Here is an 18,949-nt window from a genome sequence, read left to right as displayed (position 1 = left end):
TTTTTCAGGACGCCACAATAATATATATATATATATATATATATATATATATAGCTTTTGAATTGAAAAGGTTTATAAGAATAAACGTGCGATTATTTTTTTCTGCTTTCTCTCCCGTCGATAGTGTCATGCATTAATTATTTTCGTAGCATTATATATTGCTTCACTTTTAAGAAAATTAACTAACCAAGAAATTTTTTTTATGAATTTTTAGATTTGTTTTATTTTATTAAGTATTATTTTGCATATGTTATCATTATCCAATATTATGCATTTTAAATTACTGTATTCCTGTTAGATTAATTCATTTTTATTGTAACTGATTTTATAAGTATTAAAAGAGATCCAGAAGATTAAGAAATTTATTAAATTCGAACCAGATTTAAAGTAGTTTTAAACGTATTTTTCGTTAAAGTCCAATTAAATATTTCCCTGATCATGCTACAACAAATTTAGGAGATTCATTGAAACAACCTCTGTCTCGACTTATACACAAAAATCTAAACTGAAATATAACCACAATTTTTTTCAAGATATCTCGTTGAAATTAAATCTCAATAGTCTCACAAAAAAAAAAAAAAAAAAAAAATTAGATTTAAATGTTGATAACTTTTGGTGATTATTAAAAAAACTGAGAACAATTATTTTTTTTACAAATATTCTAGCACATTTTTAATAATGCGAGAAAAAATATGTCAATATCTGAAAGAAAAATTAAGAACATGAAGAATTTTACTGAGCTAATGAATACATAATTAACTTTAATTAAATGCAAAATTAATTCATTATTCTGAATTATTTTGAAGTGAAATTAAAGAGATCGTGCTTATTCTTTTGTCGGATTTGTCTTGTGCCCTTTATTGGCAATTCTCTGGTGCCGCCTCTGTACAAAGGTTACCCTTGTCGCATTAAATACGGGGCTACGAAAATTATCTCAAAGGCATCCAAATACGTAGGGTTGGAAGATAGTAAAGAGAAATGATAAATTTGAACCTCTCCTTTTGTAAACGTCGAAAAAATTATCCACCAATCTTGCTATTGGTAAGAAAACTGTTCCTTGACGAAATTCGAACGTAACTTATTCGAAATATAGCAAGACGGGAAACGTACAGCAAGAAAGCCGAGTGAAAACGTCCACCTATGAAAACTAATTTACGGCCATCATGAGATGTGAAAACTGCCTTTTCCGAATAAAGCCCCTGAAGGAGGATTGAACATTTCTTTATTTAGCGATTAAAAAAAAAGAAAAAAAAAAGAAATAGAACATATTTAATATTACCCCTATGAAAGAAAATTTCTCCAGGAATTAATCATGTTCCTAGAAATAGCTTTTGAATTTTAAAAAAATCGCAATCAAATTTTCAAGATAGTCTATATGGGGTTATGAATCTCGAATTTTAAAAATATGAAATATTAATTCTTTTGTTTAATTAATTATTTTCTGCTATGTCTTATGCGTAAGAAATTTTACGACCGATTAACTTGCTGATAAGCTAACGACTTGGTACGACACCATCTGTCAGTAATGAAAGTTTAATTAGTTGCAAAATTTATTCTAAACAGATGAAAAAAAAAAAAAAAAAAAGAAAGAAAGCTTGCTAATATTATATTGTCATTCATTTCAGAGCTATGTTTCTAGTTTTTAGCTCATTGGGAGGTTAGTTGAAAATAGAATGCAAAATTTGCACTGAATTGACAGACAGAAAAGAAAGCGCATTAATAAAATAGCGAATGAGAAAAAGCGAGAAAAAATATAAGACAGGGAGTCAAGGCTAGCCTTGAATGGACGGAGGGGAGTGGAGAAGAGAAAAGAGCATTTACTGATAGAGCGCAAAAACATAGCTGGACAAAATCACAACCCCCGATAGAACTAATTGATGTCTAACGGGGGTCTTGACAAAATACAGCATAATCTGTTATTTATTTAAGGGAAGAAAGCACCGCTTTTGACCTTATAGCTTTTCATTTCAGTGAAGTGCGGTATCACTTTTTGAAACTAATCTTATTAAAGAATTAACAGATGAAAAAAAAAATAGATTAGGAAAAGGAATAATAAAAATATGAAGAAGACAAAAATGATTTTTGCATTTGATGATTGAAATAGAAGCCAAATCGGCATAGTGATTGTTGGAATGAATTGGTTACTGTGTGACACTGCTGTTAACAAAGTAGGAAACTTATTCATGAATTAAAATAGCAATTATTTGAAAAAGATATTTCAAAATTTTATATTTATTTTTCGAAAAATCATAAATAATGTATCTCTAATGAAACTGTTGTTGCAAATGTTAAAGTTTTAGTTTGTTATGTAATTTATGGTCACATGATTGAAAAAAATTGTAGCTGTAATTTTGACTACAAGAAGCGGCGTTTGTTTATTTTTGTTAAAATTTTGTTCAGCGCGTCTTGTATGTTATCTGAGGACACACTATCGCAATTTAAGTAACATATTTTTGATGTGTCAATGCAAATAAATACTCGTGTGAATAATTTAAGAGAATAAGATCATAATTCAATAAATTATCTCAAAAGATATTTATTAAATCCCTTATAGCAATTGAATTTATTTGAGTTACAAGATATCATTATGCCAAATATTAAAGTTTTCAGTGGCACTTCTCATCCAGAATTGGCCAAGAAGGTCGTTGATTGTTTGGGTATTAGTCTTGGTAAAGCAGAGTTGAAAAAATTTAGCAATAAAGAAACGTGGTAAGTTTACATTCTTGGCCAATAACCCAAGCAAATTAAGAGGATTATCGAGTAAAATAAAATATATAATTATAAATTTTAGCTGTCTTCATTAATTTTTTGAAGTTTATGTTAGTATTAAAAATTGCGCCAACTTGATGTAAAGTTTGAATTTGTTGAAAATATGGAATTTCATTTGAGTATCATCATTATTGGAGATATATAATGTAGGCATTTAGTTCATAAATGTACATGTCGTATTTTCAAAATTTGATATTTTTTCCACTGAAAATTAATAATTGTATCACTAAATTTTACATATCAAATTAGAATGATCAAAAGTAATTTGTTTAAACAGATGCAACATTGTATTACAGAAGGCTAAGTTTTTCTCTAAAATATTATATGCCAAATATTTCAGTTTCATTTTCTGTGCTTAAAAAATACACCTAATCTGAAAGTATATTTTTCCCCCCACACAGATGTCAGAAAATCTTACTTAAGAATTGAAAGATATGCTTCTTGAAAATCTCAATATCTTTTGTTATAAAATTGGAAGGAAAAAATTTTGGAAGAAAAAAAAAATGAGAGTAAATCGTGAAAAAACTATGAACTATATGAATGGCAAATGTTTCTTAACATTTATTAGTTAGGTTGTATTTGATTCTTTAATATTCTAATATGGAAACAGGTTTCATTTGTGCAAAGGATATGTCAAATTTATTAAATAATAATAATTTTTTTTCTACAAAGTTTCCAAATTTATATTCTACTTAATTTAAGAAAATAATCTACATGGCTGAAGCATTATACAAGTTATATATGCAAGTTTGAATTAAATAAAAAAACTTTATACAGAAATGATAAATTTAGATTGAAATTCATTAATTTAAGATTTTAACTATAAGATAAAATAGTTATTAAAGACAGAATGGGAGCTTTTAAGATTTCTGCACATTTATTTCTGTTAAATGTGCTTTATTATTGATCATCTTCGCTTGTATACTAACATTATATAATACTATGTTTTCATTTCTCAGAAATCCTGCATCTCCAAAATGACCATGGAAGGCATTAAAACTTGTAGGTGGAAATCCCTACCCCCCAGCTTTTACATATAGTAACACACTATAGCATGTTTTGTGCATTATAATATGATTAAAAATAACTCAATATGCATTTGGGCACCTTTTTTTTAGTAGTTAAATGCAAAATTAGACACAGTTATATAATCTGCAGACCACAAAATTTTTTATTTATCTAAATTACTTGCATGTGAATATATTGATTGATAGAGGGTTACTCCTTTGATTAAATTTTTTTTTATTTATTTGCACCTACAGTTCTAATGATAAAACTATGTATAGAATATTATTCATTTAGTTCTTTGTATTTTTTAGTTATTTTATTTTCCTGGGAGAGGTAAACAGGCTTCCTTTAGGCACATTTGCCTTAGTGAGGAAAAAAATGCAGATTTTAAAATTACATAACAAGTTTTACTTTTCCAACTCAATATATTTGTGAATTATCTTATTTACAGATAGATCTAGCTATAAGAAAATATAATTCCAAAAATATTTTCGCTGGTAGATTGTAATCATATCGTCAAAATCATCTCAAAAACTTGATAATGGATTTTTTTCAAGATTACAATATTTTTTCTTTATATGATTTTAACATTAAAAAATTAAACATGGTTTTGACACTAAGCAATTAAATATGATTTTAACAATTTTTTTTAATGATTTTTCATCAAAATGAATGTGTTATGGTGCATGAGAAATGTTTTGGATGTGATAAATGAAAACAACTTTTGGATGTGTCTTCAATTTTAATAATTTTCATATCACATCCAAAAATTGTTTATAAGCTTTTTTTTAAAACTAATTTTATTCTAGCCCAGTCACCACGTCTTTTTAAACTTAAATGCCATCCTAACTCAGTCTTCAATTGGCAAACATTTTTCACTTACAATGAAGATAAATATACATATCTAAATGCAATGGTCCTTCTATATCAAACCATTCTGATTTGAGATAGCTTGATCTACTTTACTGCAACCTCAAATTTAATTTAAACCCTTTAACAACTTAATCTTAACCTAACAATTAATTTTTAAACCCAATTTTTAAGTGTTTTCTGTAGCCAAACTGAAAAATGTTTTGTAACTTAGTTTTCACAAGATTTCTCTTGAAAGCTGCAAATGCAAATGCTAATACTTATTTCTCTAAGGGTGAAAAATGCATTGATATTGATACTCAAGTGTTAAGGACAACCATATTGTGTTTGGATATTAAATATTAATAAAGCTTTTTACATTCTCTTACATATAAATTTATTTTTACATTTCCAATATATTTTATTCTGCTTTAGATAATTTTTTAGTTGAAATAATATTCCTGAAATCAGACTTTTTTCATAAAAAAAAGACTATAAATTATTATATAAAATACTTATAAATACTCCCACTTGCGAAAGGGGCAATGATCATGAAAATAGGGCACAAAAGTGATCAGAGTTACTGTTCCATACGGCTTATTGATTAATAATCTCTTTTTTATGCTGCGATTTTGCAATGTCTAGTGTTGGATGGGTTCATTGCATAGGTCATTCTATAATAGAGATGTTCTTTTCAGTTTCTGCTAATCTTGATGTTATGACACATGGTATTCAGCCTATCAGTTTTTACAAGTGAGAAAACTGACAGGCTGGTAGACCTTCTGGATGCATTTTATTTAAAAAATATATAAAGAATTTTTTCTAATATACATGACAACAATTTTTATTATAATATAATTTCCAAATTTTTATAAGCATCGTTATTAGACTAATAAGTTTCTTACTCAGTGTAGAAATTAAAGAATCTGTTCGTGGTGAAGATGTTTATATTATCCAAAGTGGCTGTGGTGAGGTCAATGACAATTTAATGGAATTACTGATTATGATTAATGCCTGTAAAATAGCATCTGCATCAAGAGTAACTGCAGTGATCCCACTTTTCCCTTATGCCCGTCAAGATAAGAAAGATAAGGTAAAGATTGTTATTAAAAAAAATTTTTTTTTTTATCTTTACTGTGTCTAATATCTATGCTTCTCCTTTTCTGTGCATCAAAACTTTTTGTTTGTATTGAATGTGAAATATTTGTAATTTCTAAGGCATGTTACAGAATTTTTATGTTTTCTGGTTGGCTATTCATGAAAGAATTTTATATTTCTTTTTCATTTCGTTCCTATTTTCATTTGCCTCTTTCTTTTGACAGGACCGAAAAGATATGGTATGGAGCATGATTGAATTCTTGTTTGCTGAACTTTCCTTTTTTTTTTTTTTTTTTTTTTTTTTATCATTTTCTATTAGCTTTTTATAAATTTGCTAAAATTATTTTTGTAGGTTAGTTTTAGAGGCATGGTTTTTCAGTTGATTTCAACCCTTTTTTGCATGGAATGATAGATTTTATTATCTTTGACAAAATTTTATAAACATTTCAGTTTATTGTAATTTTAAATATAGTAATACATTAAAAATCTTTCATTTAATTTATTAAATTTCTATATTTTTTGTTTGATTATAAATATTGTACAATCAATAATTCATACACAATAATAAAGCACAGTCTCCACATAATTACATTGAAATAAAATGGACTAAGATTATTAAATAATTCCTGATAGGTTCTCATCGAGTAGATCCTAGCACAACCCACTTCTTGGCGTCTTTTTGAATTCTCGCCAAACGAGTGGCGAAAACATCGCCAATGTGGCAACCTAGACAGATTTTTTTATTTATTTTTAATTTATTTATTTTATATTTTTATTTTATTTATATTTGTATTTTTATTTATTTATTTTTGTATTTTTATTTATTTTTTATTTTATTATTATTTATTTTTATTTTATTATCATTTATTTATTTTATTTATTAATTATATTTATATTTTTATTATATTTATTATTTCTGGCCTTCAAGTATAGTTTATGAAAAATAATAATGATAACAAATATTCAATTAGTAGTCAACTTGGCGAGATTTGAAATAAGTCGCCAAGAGGTGGGCCCATCTAGTATTTTACCGTTATCATCCATTGAACTCAACCATACAGCTCTGAGACACACATAAGAAATGATTGAAACAGAGAATCTTAGATCCCATTTAATGTGTGAATCTAAACTTAGTGAATTACATTTCCCTTCCATGCAGAATACAAAAAAGTCAATATAAAAATTACTGCAAATAAAAAAGTAAACTTTATCCATTGGTATGGAGAAAGTTTATTTCATCTTCATCCATGGAACATTATGACACACATGCCAAAAGTCTTTGCATAAAATCATCAACCTAAAACATAAAGGGTGATGATCTGTTGACATAAAAACTATTACAGATCTAAATTTCATTCAATGATATAAAAGAGAGTTTACTATAGTACTGCAATACAGAAAAGATAAGTACAAGACTACAAATTAACTAAAAGGATTGTATTTCCCTTCTCTGCAGAATGGAGAGCTGCTGTTGACATAAAATTTCTATAGGTCTGGAAAATAAGTTTCATCAATCAAATATATATACTTTCAGTATTTAGAAACAGTGGAATTCATAAATATTCTTTAAATAAAAATATGAACTTAAATTAATAATAAATGTAAAATATTATATTTCATTGTTATGTTCCTATTTGGTGATATGTAGTGAAACTTCCCAAAATATAAATAATAGAGGTTAAAATAACTTCATTTTCTTAATCATACCAGTCATTTGCTAAGGGAATCAAGCATTATGTTTTTTTTTTTTTATTATTACAGATAAATATAATTTTGCAGAAATGATATATGTTTATTTTTATTAAGTTTTTGAAACTTTTAAATGGTTTTCTGTGCTTTGCGTTACTTTGCTGAAAGTTAATTAATCAAATAAATATTTGTTTATTTAACCAAGCTTATTAATACTTCATTGCTTGCTCTTTAATAAATAAAATTCTTTCTTCATCTTTTGCTGATTTCTGTTATAAAATACCTTAAAAAATTAATTATTTATTAAATTTATTCTGAAAATATTCATATCTTTATAAATTTGATTGAATGACAAATAGATTATTAATATGAAGTATAACTATTTTTGTGTTTCATATTAATATTTGCTATGTTGTAATTGATTTTTCTTGTTTGACATAATCTGTTCATGACTTGTTAAAATTTGTGTACTACTCCTTAATTTGATTTGCAAACGTTATTTGAAGTATAAGTACGATTTTGAAACTGAATTTCTTTTTTTCATTTGAAGAAATGTTTTATTTTGGAAATTTATTTGTAACCATAAGTTCCATTATAGTTTACAAAATTAATACATTAATGATTCAGTATTTTTATTTATTTAAACTTTATTTTGTTATTGAGGTTAATATTATCTGATGGATAATATTTATCTGATACGAAGTTAGTAAAAGATCTGCACTTCTTTTTTTGTAATTTAATTTACTGTGTGAAATACTATTTTATTTTTGAAAATTTTCATTGCATGAAGACTGATTCTTACAATTGTTAGAGCTACGGTGTCAAACTCATAACAGGTATTTTTATTACTCAACAAATATGACAGTGTAAGACAAAATTTTTTAATACAAATTTCATATTATAATTTAAAACCATTATTATTATAACTACTAAAAATGAACAATATTTGACAATGACTAGTTACTAACTATATTACATTGATCAATATTATCAAGTTCCAATGTTATAAAGATTTGAAGACAAAATTCAATGAAATTACAATGCTTGCACTTTATATATTTGCCATTTATTTAAAAGCACCTAAAATTTGCTTATGAAATTACTTCTTTATTTGGAAGTATTGATTGGTAAAAGCAGTTATGTTCGGTTTCAAAAAGAAATAAGACAATCAATTCGAAAAGACATCCAGTATTACTGATATTCATCTTGAGCCTATTTTTAAAGTAATCATTGGGGATTTGAGATTTATAAAATTTAAAAAGATTGTAGCTGAGAAGATATGCTAATTTTTACAATGAAAACATTAATTTCACTGTTTTTCTTGTTCATTTTTATTCTGCATTTTAAAATAATCCTGTAATTCTATAAAAATTGAATTTCTGTTTTATTTGTAACTCATTTAAAATTAGACTTTGTTTATTTGAAAAGTGAATTGAATTTGATTTCTTATGTCAGAGTTTTAAATAAATTTACATTTAATTGAAATAACTGATACAAGAAATATCTAAGATACTTATAATAGAATGGCTATCATTTCTTAAGCTGATCTTTTTTTTAATGGATTTGAAATTCTCAGGATTTACATATCATAATCATACATTACCATATAACTGAGTGTAATTCATTTGCATCATGTGTTTCATTATAAATTTATTGAAAATCTGCATCCTCATATGAGACCAGTTATATTTTCACTTCTATGTTTAAATCATTCATATTCTATTATTATTTTTTACTTTGTCTAACAAGTCAAGATGTGTTCCAAAACAAGTTTCGATTGGAATACCTATTAATTGCCTATTAATCAGGTTTTAAAAATGAAGTGACATCTCAAAATTTTGATTTTCCCCCCATTTTGATATATTTTCATGGTGAAGCAAGGAAATTGAAATTAATCACTAATTCTTGATATTTCAGTATATTTTAGATGTCTTAATTTAGGAAAAAGTTTTATAAAAATAATTTTCTATCTTTTTAAAATTATTTTTCTTCAAAAAAAAGTTTTTTTTGGGGGGTGGGGGATTTAATGTTACTTCACAGTTATCTTGAGATTTTAAACATAATTTGAAAGAAGTTTGTTAAAATTTATGCTTTAAATTAATTTGGGCATTGATAAATAAGAAATAAGGAAAGAATTTCTTCATAGTATATTCAATATAGTACTTCATGTGATATGAGAACAAGCTTTTTAAAACTATGTCTTTTTATGTATTTTTTTAAAAATGTATTTTAACATTTTTGTAAAATTTTATTTTAAATAAAAATATTTAAAACTTGTTCTTTTTAGCTAATTTGTCTTGATCATTAAAATATGGGGGAAAAAAGGAAAGAGAAGCCAAAAATATTATAGAATTTCAAGTAATACTTAAAATAATTTTTTAAAAAATATGTTACTATTCAAAAGTTTATGTCTGCAGGAAGGATTTTTGAAAATTAAAATAGAGTTGTCATACTTACTTGTTATTATTATCTACTAGTAATAAATATTATTTTTGATTAATTAATGTAACAATGTAGCTGATATATGCAAATATAATTAATACAAATTTTTTCTTGTTTTTCTTCCTTTGTTTGGGAATAAAAAATAAGCTTGTTAAAAAATATTAAGCTATAAGAATCCATTCCATTTTAAATATTGTTTTATCAATTGAATTATTTGGATTTTTACGTAATTCTAATGTTAATTAATAGGTGAAGGTTTTTAAATGCTTTAAGTAAGCAGAAGCATTTTATTTTTTTAAAAATATCCTTTTAGGGTACTATTCTTGTGAAATTTATATTTAAATTTTGCATTTAATAAAGTCTGATTTGTCAAATTAGAAATTTTATAAGTGTTCATATTTTTTGCCTGATGCTATTTTATGAACAATTATATCATTCTTTTTGTATTATAACTTAAAAAAATTTTCCCTGAAAAAGAAAAACTGTTGCAAAGCATAAATGTTTACTGAACTTGTCATTTCTTTGTTTGCATTACAATTATCAAAATGTGTGAAAAGCACTATACAATAGCTTATTTAGTTGTAAACAGTTTCTATCAGAGTAATGAAGAAATATGCATTTGAATTGCATTTTTTATCATCATTAAATAAAAAATGCAATTATATTTCTTTTCAGATTAAAAATGCCCTTTGCATTAATATTATATATTTAAAACATGTCTTAGCTACTGAGCAATTCAAATTTTTAAGATAATGATGACACAGTTGTTTCTGTCTTCCTAAATTACATGTTAGGTTTCTTTCCCCATATTCTATAGAGCCGAGCTCCAATTTCTGCAAAACTTGTTGCCAATATGTTATCTGTATCTGGAGCAGATCACATAATTACAATGGATCTGCATGCTTCTCAAATTCAGGTAGGTGTTAAAATTTAAATAGAAAAAAATATTTTTTAAAGCTATTTGCATTAATTTTTTTTGACTATGACTGTATAGTAAAAGAAGATAACTTGATATTAAATGTGTTTAGCATTGCAAAATAAACACATTTTGCAACTGTTTTCATTTTAGAAACTAATTTTTCTAATATATTTATAAGAAATATTTAAATAATTTATTATAAATAAAAATTATTATTATACATAAATTATTATAAATAATTTAATATATTGATTATGAAGTTCTGAATTATTTATTTGGATGCTTCTAGACGATTTCAGTGACTGCCTCCTCTTAAAATTTTTGTAGTTTTTATGTAATTGTATAATAATGAATTTTTATATTTTAATATTCGGTTTGCTATATTTAAAAATAACTAACTGAAATCAGAAAGAAAAATTATACTTTGTTTATATATTCTTTTTTAATTTAAAGGGATTTTTTGATATTCCTGTTGATAACTTGTATGCAGAACCTGCTGTTTTAAAATGGATAAAAGAAAATATACCTGAATGGAGAAACTGTATTATTGTATCTCCTGATGCTGGTGGTGCCAAAAGGTATATGGTACTTTTAATTAAATATGCTTTAAGGAAATTACTTATGAATTTTCCTTCATTCTTCATTTATTATTTCAAAATATTGTAGAAAAAATGTACACATCAGAGTTTGAGTCACTAAATGAATATTGCCATTAGTCATTTCAAGATTCTATAATGAATACAGAACACTTCCTTATCATTTTAAAGTTTTTAGTTTAAGTTGTAAAAAAACTAAAAATAATAAAAAAATTATCGAAATATCACTAACTCTGAAATCCATACATAAATTTTTCAGATCAACTTATTATTACCATTTTCATGTGTATCATTTTAAACAGATGTATATCTTTAGAACGACTTGTTAAAAATTATGGGTCCTTATGAAAAAATTATTAATTCTTATAATTAAAAAAATATATAGTTTAAATTTTTCTGATAATCTAAAAATATTAGTTGTATTTAACTACTACTTTCATATCCATTCTTATATAATAATGCAAAGTAGCATTTTCTTCATATTGCTCAAGAATTCTCTTCTTATATTAATCAAACATGTGAATGTATGTTTTTTATTTATTTATTTAGAGTAACAGCTTTAGCAGATCATTTGAATGTTGAATTTGCTTTGATCCATAAAGAGAGAAAAAAAGCAAATGAAGTTTCTTCAATGGTTTTAGTGGGAGATGTTAAAGATCGTATTGCAATACTTGTAGATGACATGGCTGATACCTGTGGAACAATATGCCATGCAGCCGACAGGTAATGTTGCAGTGTTACTTACTTTCAAGCCTGTATATTAGAGAAATTTCAAAAACATTGTTTATATCAAAATACATTTCCCCTTATATTTAGTTTGAGATTTAAATTTTAATATAAAGTTATTAATCAAGTGAATTTTTTTTTAGATTACTAGAAGCTGGCGCTCAGAAAGTTTATGCTATATTGACTCATGGCATATTCTCAGGATCTGCTATATCTCGAATAAATAATGCTGTCTTCGAGGCAGTAGTCGTTACTAATAGCATACCTCAAGACAAGCATATGGCAGAATGTAGTAAAATCCAGGTACTTCATTTTTATATTGTTGTGAATTATAAAGGCGAATGACAATTATGATACAAAATAAATGTATTACAAGCAATTAATAATAATAGCAACAAAAAATACTTTTAAAATGGCATGTTAAAATTAATAGAAGGGGAAACAAATAACCCTGCAGTCTCCAGGAATATTTAAATAACGGAAGTTAGAAGCAAAGATTAATATTGCCAAAAAAGTATGCACTCATTATAAAAAAATTTCAGGATGTTTAATTGAAGTCTGAAATTTTTGTTCTCTAATAAGAAAGATTAATTATTAGGTTTAAATTCATTTCTGTTTTAAAATTATTTAATTACATTATTTAACAGAATGTTTTTGTTTAAAGAATTCATTTTTTACTTTCAGTGTATTGACATATCAATGATCCTTGCTGAAGCCATTCGTCGTACTCATAATGGAGAATCTATATCTTATTTGTTTAGTCATGTTCCTATGTAGGCTTTGTGACACTAAAAGTTCCAGATAGATTTGGCCAGATAATTCTGTGATACATAAAAAAAGTTTACAAAAATATCAAATGTTTTATATTGAATGGAATTAAAATTGAATTGTCTTTTAAATAACCTGACAGCCTTCAAAATTTAACAAACCATTACTGTCTTTGATCAAAGTCTTATTCATATTCAACTTTGAAAGTTTCATAAAAATGTTTAAATTTTCTCGGTATGTAATAATGTGCTATAGTTAAATGGCATTTTCTTTGTCTGTCAGAAAGTTTACAAGGCTATTCAACAAAAATGTTTAAATATAATTGACAGTTGTAAATATTCTTTTTATACATCTTATCAAGATCTTGCCAATTATGTACAATACTCTGCCAAAAGGGTAATATTTTAATTCTAGTCTATGTATAACAAAAGCAATATTTTAAAACAGATTTTTTGTAATTCATGTTTTATAACAAATCATTCATAAAAATGGTCTTCTTTTAAAAGTTTCACCATTATTAAAACAAAAGCATTCTGATATAAATGAAGTTTTTGGAGATGTTTTTTAATCCACTAATTAATAACATAACACTTTAATTACCTTAACAGAATCTCTAAAAACAAAGCATTTATCTGTATTAAATGTTAGATGCATATTACAGATATGTTGTTTCTTGAAATACACATTCTATGAATATATTTTTAAACTGAAGTTAATGAAAAAATAATTTGTTTGATAGAAATGTTATGTTCTTTTTATAACTTAATTCCAAATATTTTCATAGTGACATCTGTCTATTTGTTCACATTAAATGGCAGAAATTGGTTTGTGTAAGTAAATTCATAAACCTGCATTTCATTGTATCAAGAATGATTTCTTAATAAAAACTCATTTTCCTCAGGGAAGGCATGATATAAAGTATTTTCATATAATATGTTGAACAGATTTAAAAAAAAACATGTACCATTCTAAACAACATATAAAAATATATTTATTCTTACATTGCAATAACAATTGTATATAGCTAATATTTGATCGAACTTGGCACTTTTTGGTTTTATTTTTTCAGTGTATCAATATTTGGCATATTGTGAAGCTCAAAATCAGTCAACATTTGTCCACATGCTTTGCCCTAATAAAATAAAAATGAAGACATTTTATTATTGTGCCAATAAACTCTTATTTTACTAAATTTAAATAACACAGGTGTATGTAATTATTTATGGAAATATATTTCATTAAAGAGTAAAACTACCTGAGGATCACTTCTTAAAGAGGCAACACCTCCACCTCCCAGGGCTTCTTTCATTACAAAATTCAGAGCATGTATTCCAGGCAGTGAATATCTGTAAAAGATTTTAATTAGTATTTTTTTACCACTATAAGGTGAAATATGTCTTTAAATGTTCAAAGAAATCACAGTCAATCAATAACATGACCACATCTAACTAAGAAATAAAAATATTAGCTGAATCATAAAAATCACTTTATTAATTCATTATCCTCCAGTGAATTCCAGAACAAGAAATCTATGATTTTTGGATGTCATGCTACATAGACAAATGTTATATTTTTACTCAAAATCTGAAATCATCCTTGTATTTTCTTTTTCTCTTTGTTCTCTGTAAAAATACAGATAATTACTGAAAAGTCAGAAATTGTTGTTGCAATAAATTCCAATTTCTAACATTTCCAAGGTATCACAAGACTCAATTATTTGAAGATGACTTCATAAAGTTAACATTATTTCATCTGATTAAGGTTCGAAATTCTATTGAAAAAACTTTTTATGAATGTTATAATCATTCTGTGAATTTGTTTACATGCATCAAACATTTATGAGCAATATAAATTAACTCGTTATTAAATCCAGTTACGTTTTTATTTGTAGTTGGTATATTGATAATATTCCAAGATATTTTCTTTAGATAAAATATATTGAATTCAATATAAAATTTATAATGCTCAGCATTTTAAACAAATCTCAAGCTTTGATGCGGATGCATTGACAAGTTATTCTGTCATGTATATATAACTAATAATTAGTTTTGATTTAAAATCTTTTTAAAGCTGTAATAAAAACATGAGAAATTAATATTTTTGCAAACCTTTCAACAACTCGTTTATCAGAGCTGAAGAGATGATCAAAATAATTAGCAACAGCTGATTCAGTCAACTGATCTTCAATATATGGCAGAAATGCTGGATGTCTTGCTATAACACCTATGAAAGAAAAATATTTAATAAAATTAAATGTATTAAAAATCAAGCACTATTCAATGCAACAAAAACGAAAGTTTAATTTATAATGCTCATATCTTTCTGATTATTTAAAATCAAAATTTTTTTCATCCTATATGAGAAATTTTTATAAATAGTATTTCTATGACTAACTTATTATATAAAGTATTAAATATAAATATAAAAATATTAAACAATTTCTTGTACAACCTAATAAGTACAAGATCTACTTGTAATTATCAATTTAATTAACTCACTTAACCATTACTTTGTTAGTCTAATTGTCAAAGTGACAATTAGACTAACACCACTTTTTTAGACACTTAAACCATTACTTTGTTAATTTTGAATAATTTAAAAAACAAACAAACAAGAAAACATTCCAAATATATCAAATATTATTAAGGAAATTTTCATTAAATTGAAATGGGAACTCAAAATTGAGTCTAACTCTACAAATAAGGCAGTCACCATTAATAAACAGCATTAAGAGCTGTTTGAGAAATGCCAAGGTTTTTCATATTAACTATTTTCAGAATTATTGCTAATTTTGTTCTAAATCAATTAAGCTAAACTAAAGCAATTTCAACACACTTACCTACATTACAAGTATCACCTTTGTCACCACTTCTAGTATAAGCAAGATCTCCTAAACGATATGTATTAGTACCCTTAATAAGAGGTGACTTTTTAGGTTCTGGTGTTGGGATAGTACTAGTTTCTTTTACAACTTCAGGTTTAAAAGTTTCTGTTTTACCGTCATATGTTATTTGTATCTTAAAAGAGATTGAAAAATAATTAAAACAAAATCTATATTGAATTAAAAATTGTAATCAAATCATATTGTAACTTACCTGAATCTTGTCCTTTGGGTACAAAAATGAAAATAGCTTGAGAATTGGAGACCTGTTTTTGAATATTTAAAATGGCAATTATTCATCATTTTTTTTAATTAGAAAAAATATATATTTAGAAATAAATTTTACTTACGCTTTTGGACGTCCACCAATTAACGTCGTAAAACCAGGAGCTAAAGGAGACATAACATATAAATTGCTTCACATATTTTTGCAATTAATTAAAAATAAAGACCTTGAAATCATTCAAACATTGCACCATGAAATTGAAGTAAATATTCCTAATTGCTTTAATTGCTAATATTTTTTTCCCACAGGAGGCATTGGGAAGGGGGAGTCCTAATAAAAGGTGAATGAAACAGCCTACAGGATTGACATACTAAGTCTATTTATCAAATTTTAATCTAAAATTGTGTTCGTTGAAGTACCTAGATATTCTAATGTATTTTTAACAAACAAACTTACATCTTTGAAGGTTCAAGTCAACTGTAAGCAATGAAATTGCATGAACAGCTTCTGAATAATTAATAACAGTAAATTGTACAATACTCTTCATGGATGCTTTAGCTATCTTTTTCATTTGTTATCTCCTATATTAACTATAACTGTAAAGCTTGCAAAACTGTTAATTTTTCTTGCGCTGCTGTATATTTTTTTGTGTTTCTCTTTCTGCTAAGCATACATTTCAAAAGCTCCCAAGCTCCACTTTAAACAAATGCACATCTAAAATTTGCAACTAAAAATATAAGCATATTCAATTTAGATAATAAGATGCTTAAAAACTATTTAATTTGCAGAGTTTTTATTTTTATTTTCTTGCAGAGTTTTTTTTATTACTTGCAAATTTTAATTATGAAAATTAAAAAAAAAAAAAAAAACTCCAATAAGATAAGGGAAATTTAATTTATACCTCCACCAGTAGACGCAGCAGCAATTTCCCTAGAGAATAAAGATATGGCTTCTTTTTTATCATGATGAACTGCTATCCACATTACTACTTCTCGAGTATCCTAAAGACAGAGAAAAAAGTCCTATAAAATTTATCTCATTTTTATTATATTAGAATTTCTTAAACTATGAATCTAACTTAAATTCATGACAGAGCAAGCATTTCCTTTCTATTTGATCCTTTAATATTTATCAATAAAAATTGTTCAGAATTTTTGCCAGAAACATTCCATTTCTATTAAAATTTAGTAATTGATATAACATAAAATTTATTTTTGTAAATAGTTGCAAGTTATTTTTTATTGTTTTTTTGAAGTAAAATAATTATTCAACATTTTTTTTTATGTCTTATAAACTCTTGATAATGTGAGGGGAAAAAAAAAAAAAAAGGCTTCAATTCATAAAATGGACCAGAGTTTTTGTAGTTCAAGAAGCATAAAGAATGTTAAAAGGAAACCATAGTAAATAAAAACTTTAATTTATATACCTTTTTTCTTGCATTTTTCCCATAATTCTGTTCAGCACCTAGAACTTCTAAATGGGTCCTTCGGAATCCATCCAGGCCATAGCGTTTAAAAACATTTTCAGATCTGCAAATAGTTCATTAGGTCAATGTAAATTCAACATGATTTATTGTTTTTCTTATAATAAATTTAATAAAATTATTTACACCTTTGAATGATAGATTTGGCAGTTATGAGAGCTTTATCTGCAGCTCTAGGTCCAACAACTGGAGAAACAGCTGTAGCTCTAAAACCATCTCCATAAGTTGCACTAACCTAAAAGAGTTTTCAATATTTCAACCATAAAATAATAATTTGATATTTATAGTGAAAGAAATTAGATAAAAAAATATTTGATTGAAACAATTTTAATCAAAAATCTATTCGGCACTATTTTGTTAAAATATTTTTTTTAATAACAAAATTATTTTTGTGACTGGTTGACTCTTTCTTGTAGGCAAATAGGGAGAAAAAAAGTTGCAAATTAAGATAATTATTATAAAATTGAGAGTGAACTTAAAAACATATTTCAAGAACATACAAAATCAGTCCTGCCAATTTTTTTTTTTTTTTTGTTCAATTAGCATGGCAATAAAACTGGTTCTACACTTATAAAATGGGCAGTGTTAATGGAAACATATAATGGCATGATAAATGCTTTTAACCCGGACACAGATTAAATAATATATTCCAATTCTTTTATACTCCTTCACAATTTAAAAATGCCCCCCATTTAAATTATTTTGTTATTTTTATGATACAGATTATTTTTAATGGTAGATTTTCAATCTATAATTGTCTTTTATAAAATATTTTTTAATATTCAAATTTTTAGTTTTATAATTACATTTCTACAATATACTTAAATGTTAAAAAGTAACTGTAAGTATTATTAATATTCAGAAATATAAGTATTTTGTTTGGATGTTGGCTATGTTTTCAATGAATTTATATTGATGATGATGTATGTAGGAGCATTTTTCCTTTATTTGTCCATGGATTGAAGAATTGATTTTTAGAATTGAAAGCTTTTTCTAAAACTTTTAACATATTGAAATATTCTGCCATAAATGTATTTACACTCCATGATATTTAATTTATATTTCAGAATTACTGTTTCTAATTTCTGAAATTTTATGTTCAAGCTTCTTTAGTTGTAATCATTTTATCTATTAATTCAGTTCAAATTGCAACTGCATATTTGAATTAAATTTGCCACTAATTCTTTTTTTAAAATTATGTTATTCATATATTGAATTAATTTTTCACGACATTTTAGATTTAAAATTTACCATTTATCAAAACTACTTAATTTAGCATGTAAAAGTCATAAAGTTTTGTGTGTGTATATGTGTAAAAAATAAAAAGGAGTGAAATTTTCTAAATAAAAATTCAAGAAAGTAACATTTTAAAAATAACATTAAATAAACAAAACTAACATTGTTTTAAAATAACATTTTAAAAATTATTATTTTATTTGAGGAAGTAAATATTGTGATATATTGAGAAATAGAGACATAGCTACAATGAAATGTT

The 18,949-nt window shown here is 25.4% G+C and overlaps 2 protein-coding genes across 4 annotated transcripts in view; one reads left to right on the top strand and one right to left on the bottom strand.

Annotated features, from left to right (window-relative positions):
* Positions 1-2,379: 2,379 nt before the first annotated feature.
* On the top strand, positions 2,380-14,553 carry LOC129962740 (ribose-phosphate pyrophosphokinase 1-like). Of its 3 annotated transcripts, none has more exons than XM_056076720.1 (8): positions 2,380-2,709; positions 5,541-5,719; positions 5,949-5,963; positions 10,673-10,771; positions 11,228-11,352; positions 11,920-12,093; positions 12,240-12,399; positions 12,781-14,553. In XM_056076720.1, exons 2-8 carry the CDS (start codon positions 5,615-5,617, stop codon positions 12,871-12,873), a joined length of 771 nt encoding a protein of 256 aa, XP_055932695.1. In that variant the 5' UTR covers positions 2,380-2,709; positions 5,541-5,614; the 3' UTR covers positions 12,874-14,553. The 3 variants fall into 3 exon arrangements, with proteins under 3 accessions (XP_055932695.1, XP_055932693.1, XP_055932694.1); XM_056076718.1 differs by having other exon boundaries at positions 5,536-5,719; XM_056076719.1 differs by lacking the exon at positions 5,949-5,963 and having other exon boundaries at positions 5,536-5,719.
* The window catches only part of LOC129962739 (uncharacterized), a 17,286-nt gene continuing 12,174 nt past the window's right edge, over positions 13,838-18,949 (bottom strand). Inside the window, exons 10-18 of the mRNA XM_056076717.1 lie at positions 17,583-17,689; positions 17,398-17,500; positions 16,873-16,972; positions 16,096-16,135; positions 15,960-16,011; positions 15,704-15,881; positions 14,973-15,087; positions 14,120-14,210; positions 13,838-13,996 (exon numbers count right to left, since the gene is read on the bottom strand). Coding sequence (XP_055932692.1) covers positions 13,922-13,996; positions 14,120-14,210; positions 14,973-15,087; positions 15,704-15,881; positions 15,960-16,011; positions 16,096-16,135; positions 16,873-16,972; positions 17,398-17,500; positions 17,583-17,689 — 861 coding nt within the window. The 3' untranslated portion in view covers positions 13,838-13,921. The remainder of the gene's footprint in view (positions 13,997-14,119; positions 14,211-14,972; positions 15,088-15,703; positions 15,882-15,959; positions 16,012-16,095; positions 16,136-16,872; positions 16,973-17,397; positions 17,501-17,582; positions 17,690-18,949) is intronic.

Source organism: Argiope bruennichi, chromosome 3, assembly GCF_947563725.1.
Source record: "Argiope bruennichi chromosome 3, qqArgBrue1.1, whole genome shotgun sequence".
NCBI lineage: Eukaryota > Metazoa > Arthropoda > Arachnida > Araneae > Araneidae > Argiope > Argiope bruennichi.
Note: the sequence above shows the minus strand (reverse complement) of the source record. Positions and strands in the feature narration are given on the sequence as shown.

Excerpts from the sequence above, each read along its gene's own strand:
- LOC129962740 (XM_056076718.1), top strand. The coding sequence starts at position 2,588 with ATGCCAAATATTAAAGTTTTCAGTGGCACTTCTCATCCAGAATTGGCC. Across the intron at positions 10,772-11,227 it reads TGCATGCTTCTCAAATTCAG|GGATTTTTTGATATTCCTGT; the intron begins GTAGGTGTTAAA and ends TTTAATTTAAAG. Across the intron at positions 12,400-12,780 it reads CAGAATGTAGTAAAATCCAG|TGTATTGACATATCAATGAT; the intron begins GTACTTCATTTT and ends TTTTACTTTCAG.